The 23,601-nt window shown below is 46.2% G+C and overlaps 2 protein-coding genes across 2 annotated transcripts; both read right to left on the bottom strand.

The window, feature by feature from the left end:
* Positions 1-3,181: 3,181 nt before the first annotated feature.
* Positions 3,182-7,919, bottom strand: LOC137837438 (uncharacterized). The gene is made up of 2 exons (XM_068646423.1): positions 3,992-7,919; positions 3,182-3,737 (listed from the first exon to the last, which is right to left on the bottom strand). The coding sequence occupies exon 1, from the start codon at positions 6,017-6,019 to the stop codon at positions 4,109-4,111; it is 1,911 nt and encodes a 636-aa protein (XP_068502524.1). The 5' UTR covers positions 6,020-7,919; the 3' UTR covers positions 3,182-3,737; positions 3,992-4,108.
* A 5,638-nt stretch (positions 7,920-13,557) lies between these two features.
* Positions 13,558-14,787, bottom strand: LOC137838474 (uncharacterized). The gene has a single exon (XM_068647719.1). It carries the CDS (start codon positions 14,785-14,787, stop codon positions 13,558-13,560), a length of 1,230 nt encoding a protein of 409 aa, XP_068503820.1.
* Positions 14,788-23,601: the final 8,814 nt, after the last annotated feature.

Here is a 23,601-nt window from a genome sequence, read left to right as displayed (position 1 = left end):
TTTCTGCCATTATTGACTTGAGCTTCAGAGTGCAAACGGCCGTGAGGGCGCCCATTTGTCTCTCTGTTTCAGGTATTCACGGCGGCGAAGGGTGAAGATTGGAACGAAGGCAAAGGAGTCCTTGAAACGCAGCTCGTAGCGATGTACGAAGGTGACCGAGTCAACAGGCAGGAACAATATACATATGTATACAACATGTGGAGTAGAATTTGATGCTTGAACAATTCGAACACTACACCTATACAATTGGGCTTGGAGTATTTTGAAAAAGTTTTGAGTAGGAAAAATTCGTATTTAAGCGTGTTAATTACAAACCACCTCTCTTTCTTGGGAACTTAGTCGGTGCATTGAGCATTATTTTCTTCATACGAAAAGTCTTTAAAGAAAAAACTTAGGATGTCTAGATATACTTTTCACCATGGGGGAAGTGACACGAGTTCTTCACCAAAAAGTTTTACATATTTAGAAAAATAACTTAAGTCACGTAAATTGTGGAAAAAGTTATACAAACCAAGTAGCTACGAAGATGACCAAGGAAGCAAAAGACAAGGCACATGGTGAGCAGTCATCTCAGCAAACAATTCAAGACCTCATCAAAGATCTTATGGAACTCACCAGAAGAGATGGGCATAAACCGGAACATCAATTGTTCTTCCGTCTGGTCTTCCTAAAAATAAAACATGTTGTAAAGAATTTGGGCTCAATTTAGGGATCCAAATAGAAAGATAGGCTAAAATAAGGTGCCCTTAGCATAATAAGGGGTGCGTTTATCACTTTTGCTTGTTTCTAGCCCTTTAGGAAGGAAATTTGACCAAGTTTCTAGAAGGACAAGCATAGGATGCGGTTTTGACTTAGTCAAACCCTAAGGCTGCCCCTTTTTTAGTGTTTCTCATCCTACCCTTGCTTCTTGATCCGGTCGGTCATCGGTAGTCGGTGACATCAGCAACAGATAGCCACGTGGGCCGTTCTTAGTGGAACACATGGGCCAGGGAAGCAGATGAGTCATTGAGAAAGTCACCCAGGTTGGTGATCGGTGATCAGGGGGCGGTGGTCAGAGAGGATGCGCGATCAGCGCCTAGATAAGCGCCTGGAAGCAGAAGGCGTGGCGCTATGGTGCACCGATCGGTCATCTGGTGTGAGCGATGATCATCGGGTTTTCGTGTTACACGCAGATAATCTGGAAACGAAGGGTGATTCCCAGCGAAAGCGTTCCATACGAGCCTTGCGTGACAGAGTATCAGGAAAGGAGAAGTTATGTGCTTTGTAGTGTCGTGCACGAGAGTGGCCTAAGAGAGCTAGTAAGCCAGTCGGTGATTGGTGCTCTCTTAACCCATAACGTGTATGGTGCAAAGCAGAGGTGATCGTTCACATAGTAGGTAATGCTTGGTGCGTGCGCTTAGCTAAGCCACACTTGGTATTCACACTGAGGTTGCACGAGCCACCTAGTTGAAGAAAGAGTTTGACGAGGTGAATCCTTCAACGTTTGAATCCCCTGCAAGATCATTTGGCGCCCACCGTGGGGCCCGTGTGAATTTGTGATCCCATCCACACTTTGCTGTCGGATTTCATTTGTTCTTGGGGTTCTTTGCTGAGAAAGTGAGAAGGACAAGGCAAACTTCACCCGCGCCATCAGCTGAAGAAGCTGTGACGATGGCGCAGGTCTTGGAAATTATGCGAACGCTGCAAGACAATGTGGCAGCGTCGAGAATGGAACAAGAAAGGATGCAAGCGGATTTGGCTGCATCACAGAGCAGAAATGAGGAGTTAAACAGAGTTAATGAAGAGTTGCGCAAGGCGCTGCAAGCGTAGAAGGAACGTGCGGCGGAGGAAAGGGTGGCGCCGCCGCCGTTTCCCCCCAGGACTTTCCCAATGCCTTTCTCATCGGAGATTATGAGCGCGGTGGTGCCACCAAACTTGGTGGGGGTGAAAGCCTTGTTTACTGGGGTGGAGGACCCAGAGACGCATCTGACAGCGTTTCACACCCAGATGATGCTCTCTGGGGGTTCGGATGCGGTGTATTGCAAGCTGTTTATGAGCACCTTGAGCGAAATTGCTTTGGAGTGGTTCGTGAGCCTACCAGATGGCCACATCACCTCGTTTCAGCAATTCTCTAAGTTGTTCATGGAGCAGTATATTGTGAACAGGGCACCCCAGTGGTGTCGTATAACTTGTTCGACGTGCAACAAAACCAAGGTGAGTCCCACAAGGACTACCTTAGTCGTTTTGGAGCTCAGGTGGTGAGGCTGCCCAGCAAAGATGAAGATATGCTGGTGCATGCGTTTAAGAAAGGGGTTCTACCAGGCCCTTTCAATGAATCAGTGATCAGAAGTCACCCCAACACCTTCGCAGAGATAAGGCGTCGTGCTGTGGCGCACATCGTAACAGAGACGGAGGTTTCTGAGAAGAGGGGAAGCGCGGTCCCGACCAAGTCACGCGGAGGACTGGGCAGGTCTCAGCAGCCGATGAGGGTGCATGAGGCCAAAGAAGGAAAGAAGGCTCAGGGGAAGCATCGCCCTTACGAGCTTGGGAAGGATCAGGGTAGGGGGCGCGCGAGGGAGAGTAACGTGCCCCCAGGTTTGACTTCGTGGTGGAATCGGCGGAGCTGATCGCCATTCCAGCCATAGCGACACGGTTGCGAGCACCAGAGAAGACTGACAAGGTGCTGGGAAGGAAAAAGAATGTGTGGTGTGAGTTTCACCAGGCCTATGTGATGTGAATGTAACTACAAGAACACATGATTCTTGACATTCTTAGGAACAACTTGAGCTGGATTTGAAAGGCACTTTACTTTAGAATTGGATCAATGTTCTAAATTCAAGAACTCACCAAAACTTAGCACCAACCAAGACTCATATGGAAGTCCATGTATTGTCAAATTGAATCAAACACAAGGAATGAAGAACAAGAATTAAAAACGGAACAGAATTGAAAAACTAGCTACTGAACCGAATAGAATAAATGGAAACCAAGCTGAAAACAGAAATGTAAACGGTAGAAAAAAGAGGGAAAACACTAGGAAATTAAGCTACCGAATGGAAATTGAAGAAAAGGAAGAAGAACACTTATAGAAGAAGATGCTTGCTGGATTTTGAGAATTGGAAGAAGCCATTCACGCCACTTGGAACCTTGAACCAAGATAAGTGATGGAGTGGCACCACTTGAAGCTCACCGTAGCTCACAAGATAAGGCAAAGAAGAGGAAGACTCAAAACTCACAAATTCTCTCCTAAATTGAGTATAGTCTCTCTACTATAAAATTCCAATCTGAATTGTACAAGCTAAGCACCTTTATTTATAGCCTAGAGGTGCTGAAAAATAGGTGGGAAATTTCAAATAAAACTCATTTGAAATTCCCACCAAAAACAAGTCACATGGGAGGTGTGACCTTTTTCTACTATGACACCTCCTAAAAACTACACCTACACCCCCCTACTAAGTCACATGGACAAAGTGACTCTCTCTAATACATTCACACCTATTTATTTAATATCCACACCTCCTACAAGAGTCATTCAAATGATGCTCTTTTATTTAATGCTTGGCCTTGCCCCTCATGGTTTGGACTTGGGCTTCTTGGGCTTGGGCTTGGGCTTTGGGCTTGGGCCTCATCTTTTGCAAAGACTAATAAGAAGAACTTTAAATGCTTTGGCCCTTGTCCATTTCTTCTATTGATAACATCTTTTTGATTCTCATCATACTCCCCAAGTTGGAGAGAATTCGTCCACGAATTCAGTACTCCTGCATAAAACAAAGTCAGTTTGCAATTAGATAAGAGAATACAAGAAAAAATAGGCAAACATGACTTAGTACGTTGAAATGTTGGGAGTTCAGAAAAAGATGTCCTATACATAGCCCATGTTGGAAAAGATTGTTTAGAAATGATATTATTGGAAAAACTAGAAGGTATGAAAAAATCATCCTTAACATTCTTCATCCAATATGGTGTATAAGTAGGAACCTTGGGCAATGAACAAGACAAAGAAGAAGGATACCTTGTAGGCGTAGCACGAGTCAACAAAATTGAATTAGTTGAGAAGGTATTATGACTCGGTTTAGCATGTACTTCATTTGTTTTTTCATTTTCTCTTTTAGTTTCTTTGGGATTGGTCCTATACAGGGCTATTTGGTAAAGAAACCCTGAGCATGAAGTCTATTTGGTGTTCAATCCCTCTTAGAGGTGGTAAGCCTTTAGGAGGATCTTGAAACATATCTTCATATTCTTTTACCAAATTGTCCAAACATGTGGGACTATCCTTAGCCGACTCACATTCAATAGTCCTAGGAATAGCTAAAAAAATAGGCTTTTGAGTAACTATTACCTTTGTAACTTGTTGTGTGGACATGAGAAGGCTTCTCTTGAAATTTTTTATATCATTTTCTTTCTCTGTCTTTTCTCTCATTTTAACTTGGTCCTCATGAACTTCCTTTGGAGAGAGAGGCTTAAGAATGACTTTGTGCCCATGGAAGTTAAAAGACATTTTGTTGGTAAAGCCATCATGAAAAACTTTTCTATCAAATTGCCATGGCCTACCTAAAAGAATATGTGTGGCTTCCATTGGGACAACATCACACAAGACCTCATCTTTATATTTACCAATAGAAAATGTAATGAGGACTTGCTTGTTAACAACAATCTCACCTACCTCACTTAACCATTGTAATTTGTAGGGCTTGGCATGAGAGATGGTAGGTAATCCAAGTTTTTCTACCACTCTTGTGCTTGCCACATTCGCACAACTCCCCCCATCCACAATCAAAGAGCATACTCTATCATTAATAAGACACCTTGAATGAAAAATATTTTCTCTTTGAGTTTCATCAAAAGGTTTTAAAACTTGACCAAGCATGCGTCTTATTACTAATAGGTCACCCTCATGTGGGCTTTCACTTTCACTCTCACTTGGGGATCTAGAAGGTGAGGAATGTCTAGAAGATTCGGACTCATGCTCACTACTATCTACCCCATCATGCATATACATAGTTCGTTTAGTAGGGCAATTAGAAGCAATATGTCCATAGCTTAAACATTTAAAACACTTCTTACTAGACGATTTAGGTGGTGATTTAGGCCTAGAATTGGAAGTGGAAGGCTTAGACTCTCTAGGTTTGAAAGTAGAGTCCTTAGAAGGGATATTTGAAAAAGAGTTATTTTTATTTTTCCAAGAAGAGTGGTAGTAGTTATCCTTAGAAGAATTTTTGAAAGCATTTTTCCTTGCAAGTTGATTTTCAATTTTGCTAGCAAGGTGCACCACATTTTCCAAAGAAGAATATTCTTGTAACTCTACCACGTCTTGAATGTCCCTTCGAAGGCCACTCACAAACCTAGCTATCTTAGCTTCATCACTCTCATCCATATTAACTCGAATTAAAAGCGTGTCTAGTTGTTTAAAGTAATCATCCACACTTAGTGCGCCTTGATGAAACCGTTGGAGTTTCAACATAAGGTCTTTCCTAAAGTGTGGGGGTACGAATCTAGCGCGTAAACATGCTTTCAAATCGTTCCAAGAGACCATGGGCGGCCTCTTGTGTAGTTCAATGTCCATGAGATATCGATGCCACCATTGCATGGCATAGTCCAAAAATTCTAAAGAAGCTAACTTAACCCTATGCTCATCCCTAACCCCATTTACATCAAAAATTTGGTCAACCTTAGCCTCCCATCCTAAGTATACATTGGGATCACTTTCACCACTAAAACTAGGAAGTTTTACATTAGGAGAACAAGGGCCAGCCACATGTTGGCGCCTCTCTTCATGGTGATGATGTCTTGGCCTTGGATTATCTTCATAATAACCATGGGAGTGCCTTGAAGAATGCCGACTAGGAGGAGGAGTTCTTCTCTCACGGTTTTGATGCATTTCTTCTCGGTTTAACTCCAAACTTTGGAGCCGTGCTTCCATCTTCCTTATCACCTCAAGATAGTGAGCATTGGATTGCTTGACATTCTTTAAGTCCTCATAAAGGGCTGCCTTTTGTGGTGAGCACGGTTTGGAGGACTCTCCACTAGAGAAATGAGCCATGAGCAGAAAATACACAAAAACAGAAAACAAAACAGTGAAAGAAACTTGTTAGACAATTAAAAACATTGAGATATAGGTTGCTGGAAAATGCCCAAGAAAGCACTCAAACCACTCCAAGAAAATATTTTGTCCTCAACCAAGCCTTGCTTGTGGAATGGAGTAGCTTCAAGTGAAATATGTCACAGCAAACCAACTTACTTAAGAACAAGTCTCCACACAACTTTTAAGAAGAACAAAAAGACAAGCAAGAAAAAGGTGTAAACAATAAAAGCTAAACCAAAAACAGAGAGCAATGTATGACAAACTAGAAAGAATATGAATGAAAGACAATCAAGAAAAATAAGGAACTCAATGAATAAAGAAGGCACACAAAAAGAGTCCTAAAGAAAAGTGCTAGAGTAGATTAAAGAAAACAGAAAACAGCTACTGGAATTTTATTTTATTTTTTAGAAAAAAACAAACTGTGCTATGTTTACAGATTTAACTGTACCGATTGAAAGCGAACTGGAATGTGAAAAATTAACCACAGAAACTTCAATGTCTTAACTCAAAAATGGCACTGGAATGAGGTAAAAAAAGTAAGCCAATTGAGAGAAATAAATTTTTCAAAGTTGCTGCCCAATTACCGTATTCTTTTCGGCAGTATTGTACACTTTTCGTATTTTATTTATCATTTTTTGTGTACTTGGAATTTTTGAGTGATTCTTTTTTTTATGCTTTTGTAACACTTTGAAGTATGTAAATAAAAATTTTCACAAATTTCCTATGAGCCAATTAATTGCAGTAAATTGAAAACAGTAGCACGTTTGTAAGAAAACAGAGGAGCCTATTTAGGAATGAAAAAACAGTATGATGACTAACAAAGACATAATGGAAAGTATGTAAAGGAACTTGTATAGAATGAGAATACAAGCATGAACTCAAATCTAAAAATGAAAATGCACAAAGGATCAAGCAATAAACTAAAAAACAGAAAGTAACCAAAGCAAGAAACAATCAAAGCAATAAAAGTACTACTAGAAGTAATGACAATTATGGAATAACATGACTAAGACAAAACTTGACATGATTACAAAATTAAAAGACATATAACAAGATATAACCACAAGTGAAAGGAAGCTTAAGGTCAGCTCTAGGAAGGAGAATGCCATTCCAAAAGAGCTGCCATACTCATATGAACAATGAGTGCTAGAAACCTTTTCACAAACACATGGTGTAACAAAAGAAAAAAGCAAGAAAACTCAAAATAAATCCTAAAACAGAATGGTAAACAACTTGAATTTAAGAGCTCTTGAAATGTAAAGTGCAATACAACTCAAAATTTAAGCAAGAAACAAGCCTAGACTCTAGATACCACATGATGTGAATGTAACTACAAGAACACATGATTCTTGACATTCTTAGGAGCAACTTGAGCTGGATTTGAAAGGCACTTTACTTTAGAATTGGATCAATGTTCTAAATTCAAGAACTCACCAAAACTTAGCACCAACCAAGACTCATATGGAAGTCCATGTATTGTCAAATTGAATCAAACACAAGGAATGAAGAACAAGAATTAAAAACGAAACAGAATTGAAAAACTAGCTACTGAACCGAATAGAATAAATGGAAACCAAGCTGAAAACAGAAATGTAAACGGTAGAAAAAAGAGGGAAAACACTAGGAAATTAAGCTACCGAATGGAAATTGAAGAAAAGGAAGAAGAACACTTATAGAAGAAGATGCTTGCTAGATTTTGAGAATTGGAAGAAGCCATTCACGCCACTTGGAACCTTGAACCAAGATAAGTGATGGAGTGCCACCACTTGAAGCTCACCATAGCTCACAAGATAAGGCAAAGAAGAGGAAGACTCAAAACTCACAAATTCTCTCCTAAATTGAGTATAGTCTCTCTACTATAAAATTCCAATCTGAATTGTACAAGCTAAGCACCTTTATTTATAGCCTAGAGGTGCTGAAAAATAGGTGGGAAATTTCAAATAAAACTCATTTGAAATTCCCACCAAAAACAAGTCACATGGGAGGTGTGACCTTTTTCTACTATGACACCTCCTAAAAACTACACCTACAGCCCCCTACTAAGTCACATGGACAAAGTGACTCTCTCTAATACATTCACACCTATTTATTTAATATCCACACCTCCTACAAGAGTCATTCAAATGATGCTCTTTTATTTAATGCTTGGCCTTGCCCCTCATGGTTTGGACTTGGGCTTCTTGGGCTTGGGCTTGGGCTTTGGGCTTGGGCTTGGGCTTTGGGCTTGGGCCTCATCTTTTGCAAAGACTAATAAGAAGAACTTTAAATGCTTTGGCCCTTGTCCATTTCTTCTATTGATAACATCTTTTTGATTCTCATCACTATGGTCACTCGCTCCACTCTTGTTTGGCGTTGGGTCACCAACTCGCGGAGTTGGTAAAAAGTAGCTTTTTGAGCGATTACTTGTGGGAGGCGCAAGGTGATCGGGCGTTGGGGCCACCAGCAGAAGATCAGCAGCACGAGGTACAACCTTCTCTGGAGGGGTGTACAGCCTCTCAGAGGAAGAGGTACGCTCGTTCGGTGATGGTTGTCGACTCGGTGGAAGAAGATCATTCCCCCGATGCTGACATTACATTCACAAAGGCAGATCTCCGGGACGTTGTGCCTCACGACAACGATCCTATAGTCATCTCCCTTGTCACGGCAGGGAGAAGGGTGCACAGGGTCCTCGTGGACCAGGGAAGCTCGGCGGACGTGATGTTCTGGCCGACATTCAACAAACTGCAGGTGTCCCTTGATCAGCTGAGGCCGTACGTAGGGTGCTTGTATGGCTTCGTAGGGGACCAAGTGGAGGTGTGAGGCTACATAGAGCTGAGGACCATATTCACGGATGGGACCATGGCTCGCACTGAAAAGATCAAGTACCTAGTGGTTAATGCCCCATCCGCCTACAACATACTGTTGGGAAGACCGACGCTCAACAGGTTGGGAGCTGTACCGTCAACGAGGCACATGAAGTTGAAGTTGTCGTCGATGGAGGGGGTAGTGATCACCATTAAGTCAGACCAGAAGGAGGCTAGGCGCTGCTATGAGAACAGCCTCAAGCAGCAAAGGAGTGTGTGTCATGTTACCCCGACACCACCGCCGGGTGTGGACGAGAGGCGATCGGAGGTCGCAGGGCTGGTAAGAGGTAAACAAGGTGATGTGGAGATGGAGGAAGCAGTGCTGGGGGGCTCAGGGGTGGTTCAAGTAGAAGCTGAGAAAGAGAGCATGAACACGCCCCGCGAGTCAGGGATCGCAAGGGCTGTCATCGCCAGTGAAAAGAGGCCCGCTCAGCGGGTGGGTGGAGACGGAGATCCAAGGGAAGAAGTTCAAGCTGGGAGGGCCGCTCAGCGAGGACACGCGATGACATATTGCCGGGGTGATTGAGAGACATCTGGACGCGTTTGCATGGTCAGCTTCAGACATGCCAGGTATTGACCCAGACTTTCTCTACCATCGTCTTGCAATGGACCCTCAGGTCCAACCGGTGCGCCAGAGAAGGAGGAAGTTTAATGAGGAGAAGAGGCAGGTGATCCACGAAGAGACCCGCAAACTCTTGGCCGCGGGGCACATCAGAGAAATTCAGTACCCAGAGTGGCTGGCAAATGTGGTATGGGTGGAGAAGTCGAACGACAAGTGGAGGATGTGCGTGGATTTCACCGATTTGAACAAGGCGTTCCCCAAGGACTCCTATCCCCTACCCAACATAGATGCCTTGGTGGATAGCGCGTCGGGGTGCAAGCTTCTGAGTTTCTTGGATGCATTCTCAGGCTATAACCAGATCAGGATGCATCTGATGGACGAGTGCAAGACCGCGTTCATGACTGAGCGGTCTTGTTACTGTTATAAGGTAATGCCATTCGGGCTGAAGAATGCGGGAGCCACCTATCAGAGGCTGATGGATAGAGTGCTCTCGCCGATGCTGGGAAGGAATGTGCAAGCTTACGTGGATGACATGGTGGTAACTTCACGAGAGAAGGAACAACATGTCACTGATCTGGAAGAGTTGTTTACGACTATCGCCAAATACAGATTGAAGCTCAACCCAAAGAAGTATATTTTCAGCGTAGAAGCTGGGAAGTTCTTAGGATTCCTCTTGACAGAGCGGGGAATTGAGGCGAACCCCGAGAAGTGCGCGGCGATCATGGCAATGAGGAGCCCAGCGTCGGTGAAGGAGGTGCAGCAGCTCACCGGTCGGTTGGCGGCATTGTCGCGATTCGTGTCCGCCGGAGGAGAGAAGGGTCACCCTTACTTCCAATGTCTCAAACGGAACAACAGGTTTTTTTGGACTAAGGAATGTGAGGAGGCTTTCGTCAAGCTGAAGGAGTATCTGGCAAGCCCACCAGTTTTGTGCAAGCCACAGGTGGGCACCCCTCTCCGCTTGTACTTTGCTGTGACGGAGAGGGCGGTTAGTTCAGTGTTGGTCCAAGAGCAAAGCCAAGTTCAGAGACCTATTTATTTTGTGACTAAGGTGCTGCAAGGTCCTGAAGTAAGGTATCAGGCCCTGGAGAAGGCGGCTCTGGCGGTGGTGTTTTCAGCGAGGAGGCTCCGCCACTACTTTCACAGCTTCACGGTGGTGGTGATGACCGATTTACCTATCCAGAAGGTGCTGAAGAAGCTAGATGTAGCTGGGAGGATGGTAAAGTGGGCTGTGGAGCTGTCTGAGTTTGATATCCAGTACGAGCCCCGAGGACCAATCAAGGGGCAGGTGTTCGCAGACTTCGTCGTCGAGTTGTCATCAGGCGTGACACCTTCGGAGGGTTTGGACTTTCGTTGGGTCGTATAAGTGGATGGTTCTTCCAATCAGCAAGGGAGTGGTGCTGGAGTAATCCTAGAAGGCCCAAACGGAGTGCTGATCGAGCAGTCTCTGCGTTTCGCCTTCAAGGCTAGCAACAACCAGGCGGAGTACGAAGCCTTCATTGCTGGAATGTTGCTGGCAAGAGAGATGGGAGCAAGGAGTTTGATGGCCAAAAGCAACTCTCTGTTGGTCACTGGGCAGGTAACATGAGAGTTCCAGGCCAAAGACCCTCAGATGGCCGCATATCTCGAGTATGTGCACACCCTGAAGACGTCCTTTGCATAATTCGAGTTGGTCCATGTGCCGAGAGAGCAGAATGCCAGAGCTGATTTGCTTGCCAAGCTAGCCAGCTCAGGCAAGGGGGGAAGGCAGAGGACCGTCATCCAAGAGACCTTGAAGGTACCTCGCGCGTTCGTGACGGACAACCAGGTACTTCAAGTGTACAAGTCAAAGGAGCGTATAGCGATCGGTCATCGGTCTCTAACTCAAGAAACCTTGAGAACACCTAAGGTGAGAGCGCGACCGGTGAGGATTGATGAGGTGATGGAGGTTTGCGCTGTTGGAAAGGTTGATACGTGGATAACGTCGTACCGGCGGTACTTGGCAGATGGGGTGCTTCCGCTGGACCCGACAGAGGCAAAGAGAGTAAAGAGAAGCTCAAGTAAGTTCACTCTTATTGATGGGGATCTCTTTAGGTTTGGGTTCACCCATCCGGTGTTGGTGTGCGTGCACGGGGAGCAGTGCACGAGAATTATGTCAGAACTCCACGAAGGAGTGTGTGGGAGCCATGTTGGTGGTCGCGCCTTGGCAAGCAGAGTCCTCTGTGCGGGGTACTACTGGTCAACGCTGAAGGAAGATTGTGTGGGGTATGCTCAGCGTTGCAAGCAGTGCCAGCAACAAGCAGATTGGCACAAGGCGCCCCCTGAAGAGCTGAGGTCAATTCACAGCCCCTGGCCGTTCCACACCTGGGGAATTGACATCTTGAGACCCTTCCCCTTGGCAGTAAGGCAGCTGAAGTTTCTGATCGTCGCCATTGAGTATTTCACAAAGTGGGTAGAGGCAAAGCCATTCGCATAGATCACCGCACACAAGGTTCAACAGTTCGTGTGGAAGAACATTGTGTGCCGTTTCGAAGTGCCCAAGCGTTTGGTTTCTGACAATGGCACTCAGTTCACGAGTCATCAACTAAAGAAGCTGTGTGAAGAGATGAAGATACAGTAGGTGTTTGCCTCGGTGGAGCACCCACAAACGAATGGGCAGGTAGAGTCGGCCAACCGAGTGCTACTCAGAGGGCTGAAGATAAGGTTAGAGAAGGCCAAGGGGACATGGGCAAAGGAGGTTCCCAGGATCGTGTGGGCCTATCACACCACTCCATAATCTAGCACCCATGAGACACCGTTCAGCTTGGTCTATGGGTCAGACGCTATGATCCCTGTGGAGATACAAGAAAGCTGACCAAGGTTTTTGAACTTCGTTGTTGAGGAGTCCAATGAGGAGAGGAAGGTGAACCTAGACCTCTTGGATGAGGTGCGATAAGAGGCTAGGGTCAGTGCCAAAGCTGTGAAGAGGAGGGTGGAGCGTAGGCACAGGCCAAGGCAGTTTCAGGAAGGAAATCTGGTGATGAGAAAGGCACACCAGCACGAGATGGAGAATAAGTTGTCCCCCAAGTGGACTGGCCCATTCAGAGTGGCGGAGACGTTGGAGAATGGTGCTTATCGGCTGGAGACTTTGGACGGGGGGGCGATCCCCAGAACATGGAATGCCACACACTTGAAGTTCTATTTTAGTTTAAATTATAAAGTAGTCGCGCTTTCGCGCTAACGGTGCACCCAATGTAAGCAGTTGAACAGTTCAGGGGGCACTCTTTTCCCTAAAAGAGGGTTTTTAATGAGGCCACCCAATAAAAAAGAAGTTATGGGTATAAGAATTTGCAAAGTTTCAAAGTTAAAATCCTCCCCACCCCAGGCGCGAGCATAGGTAATCGGTTAGGCCTTCCTCGCCCAGGCGCGAGCATTGCAACCGGTTTAAGTCCTCTTCACCCCAGGTGTGAGTGCAGGCAACTAAGGTTCGAAAAGCCAAGGGTGTTAGTAAGCCCAGGAAGGGAAAGGAAGGATTTCAAGAAACGCCTTTACCCAAGTGGCATAGCATCAATATTGACGCAGTAGAACTCTTAGTTAAAACCCTTCTCACCCCAGGAGTGAGAAGGTGGAAAGTACGACCCGACGTGTTAAGGGTTGATGACCTTGGGGCAAGCAAGAGGGGTTATCGAGAAACACTCTTTTCCCCAAAACAAGGCATCATCCTTGACCGATCGGCGTAGAAGTCCTCTATGCACTTAGCGTTGGAGTGACAAGCAATATAGAGAGATATAAGGTGGAAGCAGAGTCGCGATGACTGATGAGTGGGTGGCTGTAGAACATTGTTTAAGAGTTTTAGACAAGTTCTTACGCGATAGGCCTAAGCAAGCAAAGCCACGCCAGATCAGTTATCAAGTGTTGTTAGTTGTGATCGAAGTCAGAAGTAGAGAATTCAAGTACAGTGAAGATTCGTGCCAAGTTCGAGCAAGTTAGCAGTTAGTCATGCATGACAAGAGATAAAGGCTAAGAGATGCACAACAAGAGAAACGGTAAGAGAAAAGTGGCATTTTATATATGCATGAAGAGTCTTTACATTCAAAGTTTTATGTACAAGGGGATATATACAAGATAACAAATGATCAACGGCGAATGATCTTGCCGTCCGCCACTTCGAAGTCGATAGCGAACTTAGAGTAGTCAGCCTCTGGGAAGACGCACTTAACTTGCTCGAGGGCCAAGTCGAATCCCTCAGCAAAGGTGTCAGCGGCCTCTTCCCAGAGCTTGGCCTTCTCAGCCTCAAGCTCAGCCTTATCGGTCTCGAGCCCGACCTTCTCAGTTGTAAGGGTGGCGATGGTGGATTCGGCTTCCTTGAGCTTGGACCTCTGATCAGCGGCACGCTTCTCGTTTGCTGCAAGAGCCTCTGCCAGATTTGCGATCTGTTGGCGCAGGGAGGCATTCTCGGCTTCAAGCTGAATGGCCTTGTCCTTAGTCTCGACCAACTCAGCGTCAAGAGCAGCGACGGCGTCCCCCATCATCATCTCTGTCTTGATGGTTTCTTGGACTTGCAGGGCGTGCTCCCTCTTCGCCTCCTCCATCATGTCCCTCAGCAGCTCGTTGGTGTTCTGCAGGGCCTCGTAGTCACTTTGTAGCGACTCTTTTTGGTTGTACAGCTCGCTCATCTTCCTCTCCAGCTTCTCGATGCGGCGATGCTGGGTGGAGAACTCCAGAGAAAGCACCAGTTGGCGGGCCAGATGGAGGTCCACCTCGTTCCCGTTCCAGTTGACCAGCTCGCGGTTTTGGAGCAGTTGCCTAGTCAGCTTGATAACTGTGGTGAGCCCTTCAATGCTGTAACCCGAGGCTCGGAGGGAACTCTCACCACCACCCTCGGTTGTGGCGGCGGAGTCTTGAGGGCGTGGTGAGGTTGAGGGGTGAGAGATCCCCTCCGAGCGAGCAGCCTCGCTTCTAGCAGTTTGAGATGGCAAAGTGAGTGGTTGGCTGGCTGGGGGCGGGGAAGGAAGATGTGCTGGAGAAGGAGGGCGTGTTGGAGAAGTCTGTGCTGGAGGGATTGGAGAGGCATCCCCCTCAGCGCCCTCGGGCCTTAGGGTGGAAGAGCCGCCCACCTCGGCTCCCCTTCTTCTTCTTTGGACATGAGGAGACCCCGAGCTCTCCCCCTCAGTGGATGCGACGGTGGTGGGAGCCTTCACCAGCCGTTTCCTTTTCTTCTCAGCTGGCGCGACCGAGAGAGGGGAGGCAGAGATGGGCTTGGAGGTAGCCTCGGCGGTGGCCTCGGTCCCCGAAGACGACCCAGTAGCTCGTTGGCTCTTGGCCAGCTCAATTAGCTTTTGGCGTCGTTCTTTGCTGGAAGTCATATCTGCACCGGTTAGGCATGGCAAAGGGTTAGTGCACAAAGAGCCAAGAAAGCAAACAAAGTGCAGAAGAGTCAATCAAGCTCATCAGTTCAGTGTTAGCATGCAGAGAAGTGATTAACATGTGCAAGAGTGCAAGTGTGGCAAGCAAGCTGGGAGTGAAAACAACACAGGCAGTTGCAGTTAAGTGCAAGCACACTATCATACTCAGAGAAATGACAAGTTGAAGGGAAGAAGAGAATGCAAACTAATGTATTTTTTAAGCGCCTCCGCGTCGAACTCGTGCGTGATGAGGGTGGAGGAGCCGAATTTAGCGCCCAAGCTCGAGAGTAGGCCGCACAGCTCGCGCTCGTAAGGTGCCATAGCCTCCAAGCCTCGGGGTTTTTTGAACTCTACCTTGGGAACCCAATAGAGTGGGAAACCCTCAAGTAGAGTCGGACTGTGCTCGTTGGAGGTGATCATGTAGAACCTACCCTTCCAGTCCTTGAAGGATTATAGGCCCAAGATCACTCTTCCTGACACGACGTTCAGGCTCACCCATGACCTATCACCTGGGTTCTTGGCCTCGAAGATGTGGAGGAAGAAGTCAGTTGAAGGAGGGTGTCCGAAATGGTTGCAGAGAATCTCGAACGCTCGGATGAAGGCCTAAGCGTTTGGATGGAGTTGACAGGGAGCCACGTTCAACTCGGTGAGGAGGTCCTTCTCAAAGAAAGTGAAAGGGAGTCGGAGGCGTAACCTCTTGAAGATGGCGGAGTAAATGAAGGTGAAGGGCACTCCATTGTTGGCCCTATCATCCATGCATATTGGCATGTCTCGAGGGGGGATGCACACGTCCAAGTGTGAGTCATCCTCCCTGTCAAGGGCGCATGTGGGTTCGTCTGAGTCGCTGCTCAGAAGGTTGGTGAGATGGTCGTTGGGAAGTTGCGTAGAAGTCTCAGCGAGCAAGTGGAGGGGAGCCCACTTGTACACCCGCGCGTAGTTATGTGGAGGAGGCGCCGCTTGGGGGTGCGCACTCGTTGAGGGGGGCGCGCTCGTCGAAGGCGGTGGTGGTGCACTTACGGAAGGCTGTGCACCAGAGGAGGAAGCGAGACGCACAGTAGTTTTTGTTCGAGCCATTGTTCATTAGCTACAATGCAGAAAGAAAAGAAGGAATGAGGGACCAATGAAAAACAGGGTTCAGCAAAAAACAAGAGCAAGGCGAGGAGAACGAAAATGCTATGGTTGAAGGGAGTGGAGAAGCGAAAGCAACGAAGAAGAAGAAGCGAAAACAACAGAAAATTGCAGAGAAACCAGAAGAAACCCTATAACAGTGCAGGGAAAGGGAAAACAGTGCACAACGTATGCACAGTACAGTTATTGGATGATGCAATCGGTAGAAAGTATTCAATATGCCATAGATGAAGAAAAGGGGTACCTTTTGATGATCGCAAGTGGTTTCTGAAAGCTTGAGATTGAGGAAGACGAATCGCGCAGAGAAGGGCTTCGAGAGTTTCAGAGAAGAGCGTTGGAGAAGGTGATGGAACAGTGGAGGCGCGCAAGTATTTGAATGTGAGAAGCGCAAATGACGTTTCATGCTAGCCTTTGATGCGTACACGTGTCGCAAGATTAAGGGGGGAAGGCGTAACGTCACTTAAAACACAGCACGTGATGTGGCACGTGACGTGGCATCACTTGCTACGTGGCCACTGAAGACGATCACTTAGTCTCTTCGCTGAAAACAAATTTACAGCTCGAGACTGGGGGGCTTGTGATCCGGTCGGTCATCGGTAGTCGGTGACATCAGCAACACTGATCGGTCAGGTGTGAGCGATGATCATCGGGTTTTCGTGTTACACGCAGATAAGCTGGAAACGAAGGGTGATTCCCAGCGAGAGCGTTGCATACGAGCCTTGCATGACAGAGTATCAGAGAAAGGAGAAGTTATGTGCTTTGTAGTGTCGTGCACGAGAGTGGCCTAAGAGAGCTAGTAAGTCAGTCGGTGATTGGTGCTCTCTTAACCCATAACGTGCATGGTGCAAAGCAGAGGTGATCGTTCACACAGTAGGTAATTTCTGGTGCGTGCGCTTAGCCAAGCCACACTTGGTATTCACACTGAGGTTGCACGAGCCACGTAGTTGAAGAAACGCGCTAAGTTACTTCATGCACGGATAACTTAGGCGCACAACAGAGGTGCGCTTCGACCCTCAGATGGTGCCACGTGTAAGGTGAGATGTGAGTCACATGTCTCCACGTGGCATCATCTGGATAGAGGTTCGGCCAGAGTATATAAAAGCATTCCGCGCTCATGCAAAGGGGGAAGATTCATTCTTCCAAAGGAAAGAGAGAGAGAATCACAGAGTGGACACGAGTCTCGCAGAGAGTCAGTTCTTAGTTCTTTAGTGGTTTTGTAAGGCTGATTTGAGCGTCGGAGTGTCACCGGCCGCTAGAGGCGCCGTTTGGTGTGTTTCGCAGGTTTGCTTGGAGTTCTTGTGGATTTCTTGGAGCGTTCTTGCACTTGTCACGGTTGCAGAGGTGGAAGATAGAGTTTGACGAGGCGAATCCTTCGACGTTTGAATCCCCTGCAAGATCACTTCTTGTTCACTAAGGCACCATCTCCTATAAATAGAGTGCCTTACTCCAAATTTGAATAGAGAAGTTACTTTGCAAAAATTGTGTGAGGTGTTTGTGAGGCTTGTTTCCTCTTAGCATTAGGTCTCATCTTGAGTGATCGGATAGCTCTCAAGTGGCGGCCATCAACACTTATCTTGGAGGAAAACCACACTCCAAGTGGTATGACCAACTCTCTTCCACCACATAAGCTTTCCATTCCTTCATCTCTTCCATTTTTCCATTACTCCATTTATCTTTGTGTTCTTATGTTCTTATTTTCCTCCATTGTCAATTCGGTTTCCATCATGCTTTTATGTTTCCATCCATGTTCATTTAATTTTTGTCCTTCATCATCAATCACCATATACTTGTATTTTTCATTTGCCCTCTAGAAGTGAACCTTCACACTTATTAAACCACTTGCTTAAGTTCGTGTCCAGTGGGGATCTTCTTTGGGTTTTTGTACCGACCCGTCCTTAGGCGTTGACCAAAGTCAACATGTGGTAGGACCCACCAAGGGGCTCCAAGGAGGAAAGTCAATGTATTGACTGCTTCGGGTGTCTACAGGCCTTGGGCGTCGCCAGGTTTGGGTGTCACCAGCTTGGGGCGTTGACCATTGTATGGCCTCGACTACCATAGGCGTCGTCAACCTCGAAGGCGTAACCCGTTATCTTTAGAACGCGTTTAGGCCTGGTTTAGGCCTAGATGGTGCCACCCCTCGATACCCACAGGTTGGAGTGACCGTGGAGGGGGCGGCATGGAAGGATGCGGCATGGTAGGGGCCTGGAGGCTTCGGGCCTCGGTATGTCAGGAAGTAAACATAGCTGAGAAAGGCGAATTTAAAGCCACATCTCCAGTACGAGTAAGAGGAACCCTAATTCACAACTTACCCACGCATGAGGTGTAGGAATGCGGCAGAACGCACCACCGTTGATGACCTCTGAAGCAGATACAACCTGTAAGAGGCCACGCCCCAAAGAAGCATCTACATGCAGAGTACGTGAGCAGTTCAGGGGACTCTCAGGGGAAGTGACTGAGAAACAGGTGCATTAGTTGGCTCCCATGCAGTCACCCCTGGGCGCGCCAGCACTCCAGTAGGGCTATCACATGCGCTGGGATACTCCTAAGTTTGGAATACAGCGTCGTGAGGTACACTCGCTAGTGAGCTTAAGTCAGGGAAGCCACGTGGCAGAAACACTTGCAAAGGTATATAAGGCACAAAGAGAAACAACATGAGGTACGTTTTCCAGATACACTGTAATTTGGCAAACTATACGCACTTGTGAACTTGAGAGAGAATAGGAGAGAATTCAGTTACGCACCTTCAGAACACCAGAGTCACGGTGTTCCGATATGGAGGTGCAAGGTGTTTTCTACCTCGTTTACTGACTTGAGTGTTGGAGTGCAAACGGCCGCGAGCGCGCCATTTGTCTCTGTGTTGCAGGAAATCTTCACTAGGAGGAGGAGCAGTCTCGAAGGTTCGCGTTCCACCGTTAGAAGATACGCACGAAGGTGCTCGAGTTGCTGGCAGGAACAGTTTTCACCATATAATTGATAAAAATCTCAATCCTAAGTAAAGTGTTACATCTAAAATGGCTAAATCTAAAATCAACTCACATCAAAAAGCAAGAGGCAATCTTGAAAGATAAAGAGAAAATTGAAAGAGAAACTCAAGTTTCTATTCTTGAGGAAGAGCTTAGGATCTTAAGGCAAAAAGAAGTGAAAATAAAAAAAAAAAAAAAAAATTCACAAAAGAGTAGAAACAATTCTACACAAGAATCTACATCGGGGTTACTCAGGAAAAAAAGGGTAGTTCTAGGCTAAACGAATATTATCAACCTCCTTTTAGAAGGCACAAAAGGGAAACTAGTTTAAAGAGGTTAGGGTTTACCTTCATTTTCATGGTAAAGATGTTGTGGAAGTCTACTTTGATTGGAAAATAAAGGTAGAACAATTATTTATCTATTACCAAGTTAGTGTGGAATGAAAAGTACCCTTAGCAACTTTGAGTTTCCAAGGGTATGCCATGTACTCGGGAACCTCCCTTGAACAATAAAGACACCTCCATAATTATCCACCAATCCAGTATTGGAATAGTCTTAAAAGTCCTAGGAGGCATCGTCATATTCCATCCACTATAATCGAGAGCATATGGATAAGCTTCAAAGACTCCATCAACAAGTAATAAATGAAAAATAGTTATACATCATGAGGGCAGGGATCATGGATGAAGATAACACCACCATTTATAGGTTCTTTACTGCATTGAGCTTTGACATAACAAATAGAGTTGAGCTTATACCTTATAGAGATATAAATGCTTAGGTTCAAATTTACATTAAGGTAGAATCACAAATTTTGAGAAAATCTTCCAAGAAAGAAAAGGCTCACTCTAGTTCTTATCCTAATAAGGATTATCAATAGGAAGAAAATTTTAAAGAAAAAAGCATATAACCTGCCAAGACCCTAGAAAAAAGGAACATAAAAAGAGAAGAACAAGTCTTCTACCTACACTTACACTGGTGAGATCAAATATTTCAAGTGTTTAGGTAAAGATCATGGTGTTGGGATTTTTTTTTTTTTATATATATATATATACATGTATACATATGTATATTGTTCCTGCCTGTTGACTCGGTCACCTTCGTACGTCGCTACGAGCTGCGTTTCAAGGACTCCTTTGCCTTCGTTCCAATCTTCACCCTTCGCCTCCGTGAATACCTGAAACAGAGAGACAAATGGGCGCCCTCACGGCCGTTTGCACTCCGAAGCTCAAGTTAGTAATGGCAGAAAACACCATTGGACCTCTGTAACAGAACACTACAAACACCGTGCTCAAGGAGGCGTGTAACTGAATTGTAACTGAACTCTCTCTCATTCTCAAATTACTTGTGTGTAAAGTGTGAAAACGTACCTCTCTAAGCCCTTCAGAAAGGCTTATATACCTTTGACTTAAGCGCTTCTGCCACGTGGCTGCCTCTGACTCAAGCATCACTACAGGCAGGCCCTCACGTCATCTTAACCTAAGCTAAGGTTGACTCCAGTGAGTGAGGCTACCCTTTTGAAGTGCAACTGGTGCGGGATTATCACTCAGGCATCAACTCATACGCCCAATATCAGAGGGATCTTGCATACTGAGCGTACACTGCCCCCTCACATCCCATGCATGCCGATTGCCCCTGGAACGAGACTTTACCGAGTCGTATCGGTCCCAATGGTTTCCCAACACCTTTATGCATGGCCTTTGTGGTCTGGGCTTCTCTATACTGATAGTTGGGATGTGGCCTTCAAGCCACCTTTCTAACTCGTCTTTCTTTTCGGGTGCCGAGGACCGAGGACTCCTCGTCTTTCCCCCAAGCTGACACCTCCTCAGTCCTCTTACTCGTGAGTCTGTCGAGGCTCCTTCCTAACCAACTGAACCCTCATCATGGGCCCCTCCTTCGGAGGTCCCATGTTTACTTTGGTCAACGGTCGACGATCGAGACCTAGACGGTACACAAGCGCCCCAGTCTCAAGCAGGCGACTTGCGCAGCGAAGAGACTAAGGCCATGCCCGGTCACCCCTTTGGGCCCACGCTCGCTCATCCCGCGGGGCTACGCCCGCTTATCTCCTTGAGGCCACGCCCGGTTATCTTACGTGGCACTCCACGTGATGTGAATGCAACAACAAGAATACATGATTCTTTGACATTCTTAGGAGCAACTTGAGTTGGTCATGAATGGCACTTTACTTAGAATTGGATCAATGTTCTAATTCAAGAACTCACCAAGACTTTGCACCAACCAAAGCTCATATGGAAGTCCATATATTGTCAAATGGAATCAAAGAACAAGGAATGAAGAACAAGAATTGAAAGCTGGACAGAATTGAAATGCTAAGCTACTGAACCGAACAAAATCAAGGAAACAAAGCTGGAAACACAAATCTAATCGGTGCAAATGAAAGGAAATACTAGGAAATTAAGAACTACCGAATGAAAATTGAAGAAAAGGAAGAAGAAGCACTTATAGAATGGAACTTGCTGAAATTGAGACTTGGAAGAACACTTCACGCCACTTGGAGTCTTGATCCAAGATAAGTGATGGAGTGCCGCCACTTGAAGCTCACCATTGCTCACAAGATAAGGCAAAGGAAGAAGAAGACTCAAGACTCACAATTTCTCTCTAAATTTGAGTATAGTCTCTCTACTTCAAAATTCCAATCTGAATTGTACAAGCTAAGCACCTTTATTTATAGCCTAGAGGTGCTGAAAATAGGTGGGAAATTTCAAATAAACTCATTTGAAATTCCCACCAAAAACAAGTCACATGGACGGTGTGACCTTTTTCTACTATGACACCTCCCAAAAACTACACCTACACCACTCTCCTAAGTCACATGGACAATGTGACTTTATTTTTCATTTTCACACTCCTTTATTTAATAACCACACCACCTACAACTATACAAGAGAAATAAGAAGAGTCATCAAATGATGCTCATTTATTTAATGCTTGTGCCCTTGCTCCTAGTAGTTCTTTGAGTTATGACTTGAGCTTGGGCCTTATGTTGGGCTTGGCCTTCATGTTGGGCTTGGGCCTCTTGTTGGGCTTGGGCCTCATCTTTTTAAGAAGACTAATAGGAAGAACTTCAAATATTGTGGTCCTTGACCATTCCTCCTATTGATGGCCTCTTTAATTGCTTGTTGAGATGACCCTTCAAGTATAGCATCCTTGGTCATCTTCATGTATTTTTGATTCTCATCACCACGATTGGACATGCACTGTGCTTTCTCTATCCACGTTTAAACAACTTACATGTGGCACGATCCAACGGCTAAGCCTTAACGTCGTTTGCGCTTCAAGTTTTCGTTAAGACACCCCAAAACACACGCTCCACTTAACTAAGCAAACTTCTCTCACAAGCTTCTTCTTCTTCCTCGCGACTCTCTGCATTTCATCTTCCTCCAATCTCAGGACTTTCCTCTGATCAACCATCAAAGGTAACATTCTGCTTCGATCATTGCTCTTATCATTCGATATTCTGCTATATTGAGCTGTCTGGGTCTGTTTAAATCTCTGCATTTCTCATTTTCTCTGCATTTGTCTTTCGTTCCCCTGTTTCTCGCATGGGTAGGTGATCCTGCCGGCAACTCGAACGTGGAGGAATCGCTCTGTAGCACACTCTGCCCCGTCTACGCGACTGCGTTTTCTACAGAATCACCCTCAGAACCTTCTCTTGGATCTCCAAACGTGACCTGCAAAACACACAGACGGCGCCTCTGGCGGCCGTTTGCACTCCGACGATCAAGTTAGTCCACAGAACCACCAAAAACTAGAAAACTAGTAGCGTGTGTGTAAGAACTCTAGCACTCTGTTTTTTCGTTCCCCCCCACACTCTCCCCCTGATTCTCTGTTTTATCTCTCTTTTTCTGCTTCTGGGCATAACAGAATTCTGTTATGCTTTTCTGGCATATGTCAGAACACTGTTATGCTTTTCAGAGAAAGCGTACCTTCAGAACCAACAGTTGGGAGCGTGAGAGTCTGTGCATGTCTGCGCGTCTCTGCGCTTGGCTGCGCCTGTCTGTACCTTTAGTGGTACGGAGTGCTCTTTTGTCTGGACCGCACCCCTCTCAGAAGATGACACGTGGAGGCCTGCAACTCACATCTAACCACCCACGTGTCATTCACTCGAAGGGCTCTAGCGCTTCTCTTTGTGTGCCTAAGTCACGCCCTTGCGGAGTAACTTAGGATGTTTCTCTCATCTGGGCAGATCGCATACTCTTGGGAGAACGTCGGGTGTGGCTGGTCTAGGCACACTCACCAAACATTGCTCTCTGAGTAGGCGGCTTACCCTTCACGATGCCACGCACGTAGTGGGTTGAGGGAATCACCAATCACTGATTGGTTTACTAGATCCCTCAGGCCACTCTCGTGCACGATTCCCTGAGGTGTACTCATGCGAGATCCATGCATAACGCTCTCGCTGGGAACCTCAGTCCCAGTTTAACTGCGTGTAACACGAAACCCCGATGACTGATCAGTGTTTATTTGCTTCTCGCGTTCTGCCTTCAGGCGTTAGTCTGAGAACTGGTCTGTTGGTGGCCACTTGGCTACTGACCACCGATCACCATTCTGGATGATCTGTCCCCCGACCTCTCTGCCGCCTGATCTGTCGGTGGTCACTTGGTTACTGACCACCGATCACCGCTCTTGGCGATCGTCCCCCTGACCTCTCTGCCACCTGGTC

Source organism: Phaseolus vulgaris, chromosome 4 (assembly GCF_000499845.2).
Source record: "Phaseolus vulgaris cultivar G19833 chromosome 4, P. vulgaris v2.0, whole genome shotgun sequence".
Taxonomy (NCBI): Eukaryota; Viridiplantae; Streptophyta; class Magnoliopsida; order Fabales; family Fabaceae; genus Phaseolus; species Phaseolus vulgaris.
The sequence above is the reverse complement of the archived record's forward strand: the minus strand, read 5'-3'. Positions and strand labels throughout refer to the sequence as shown.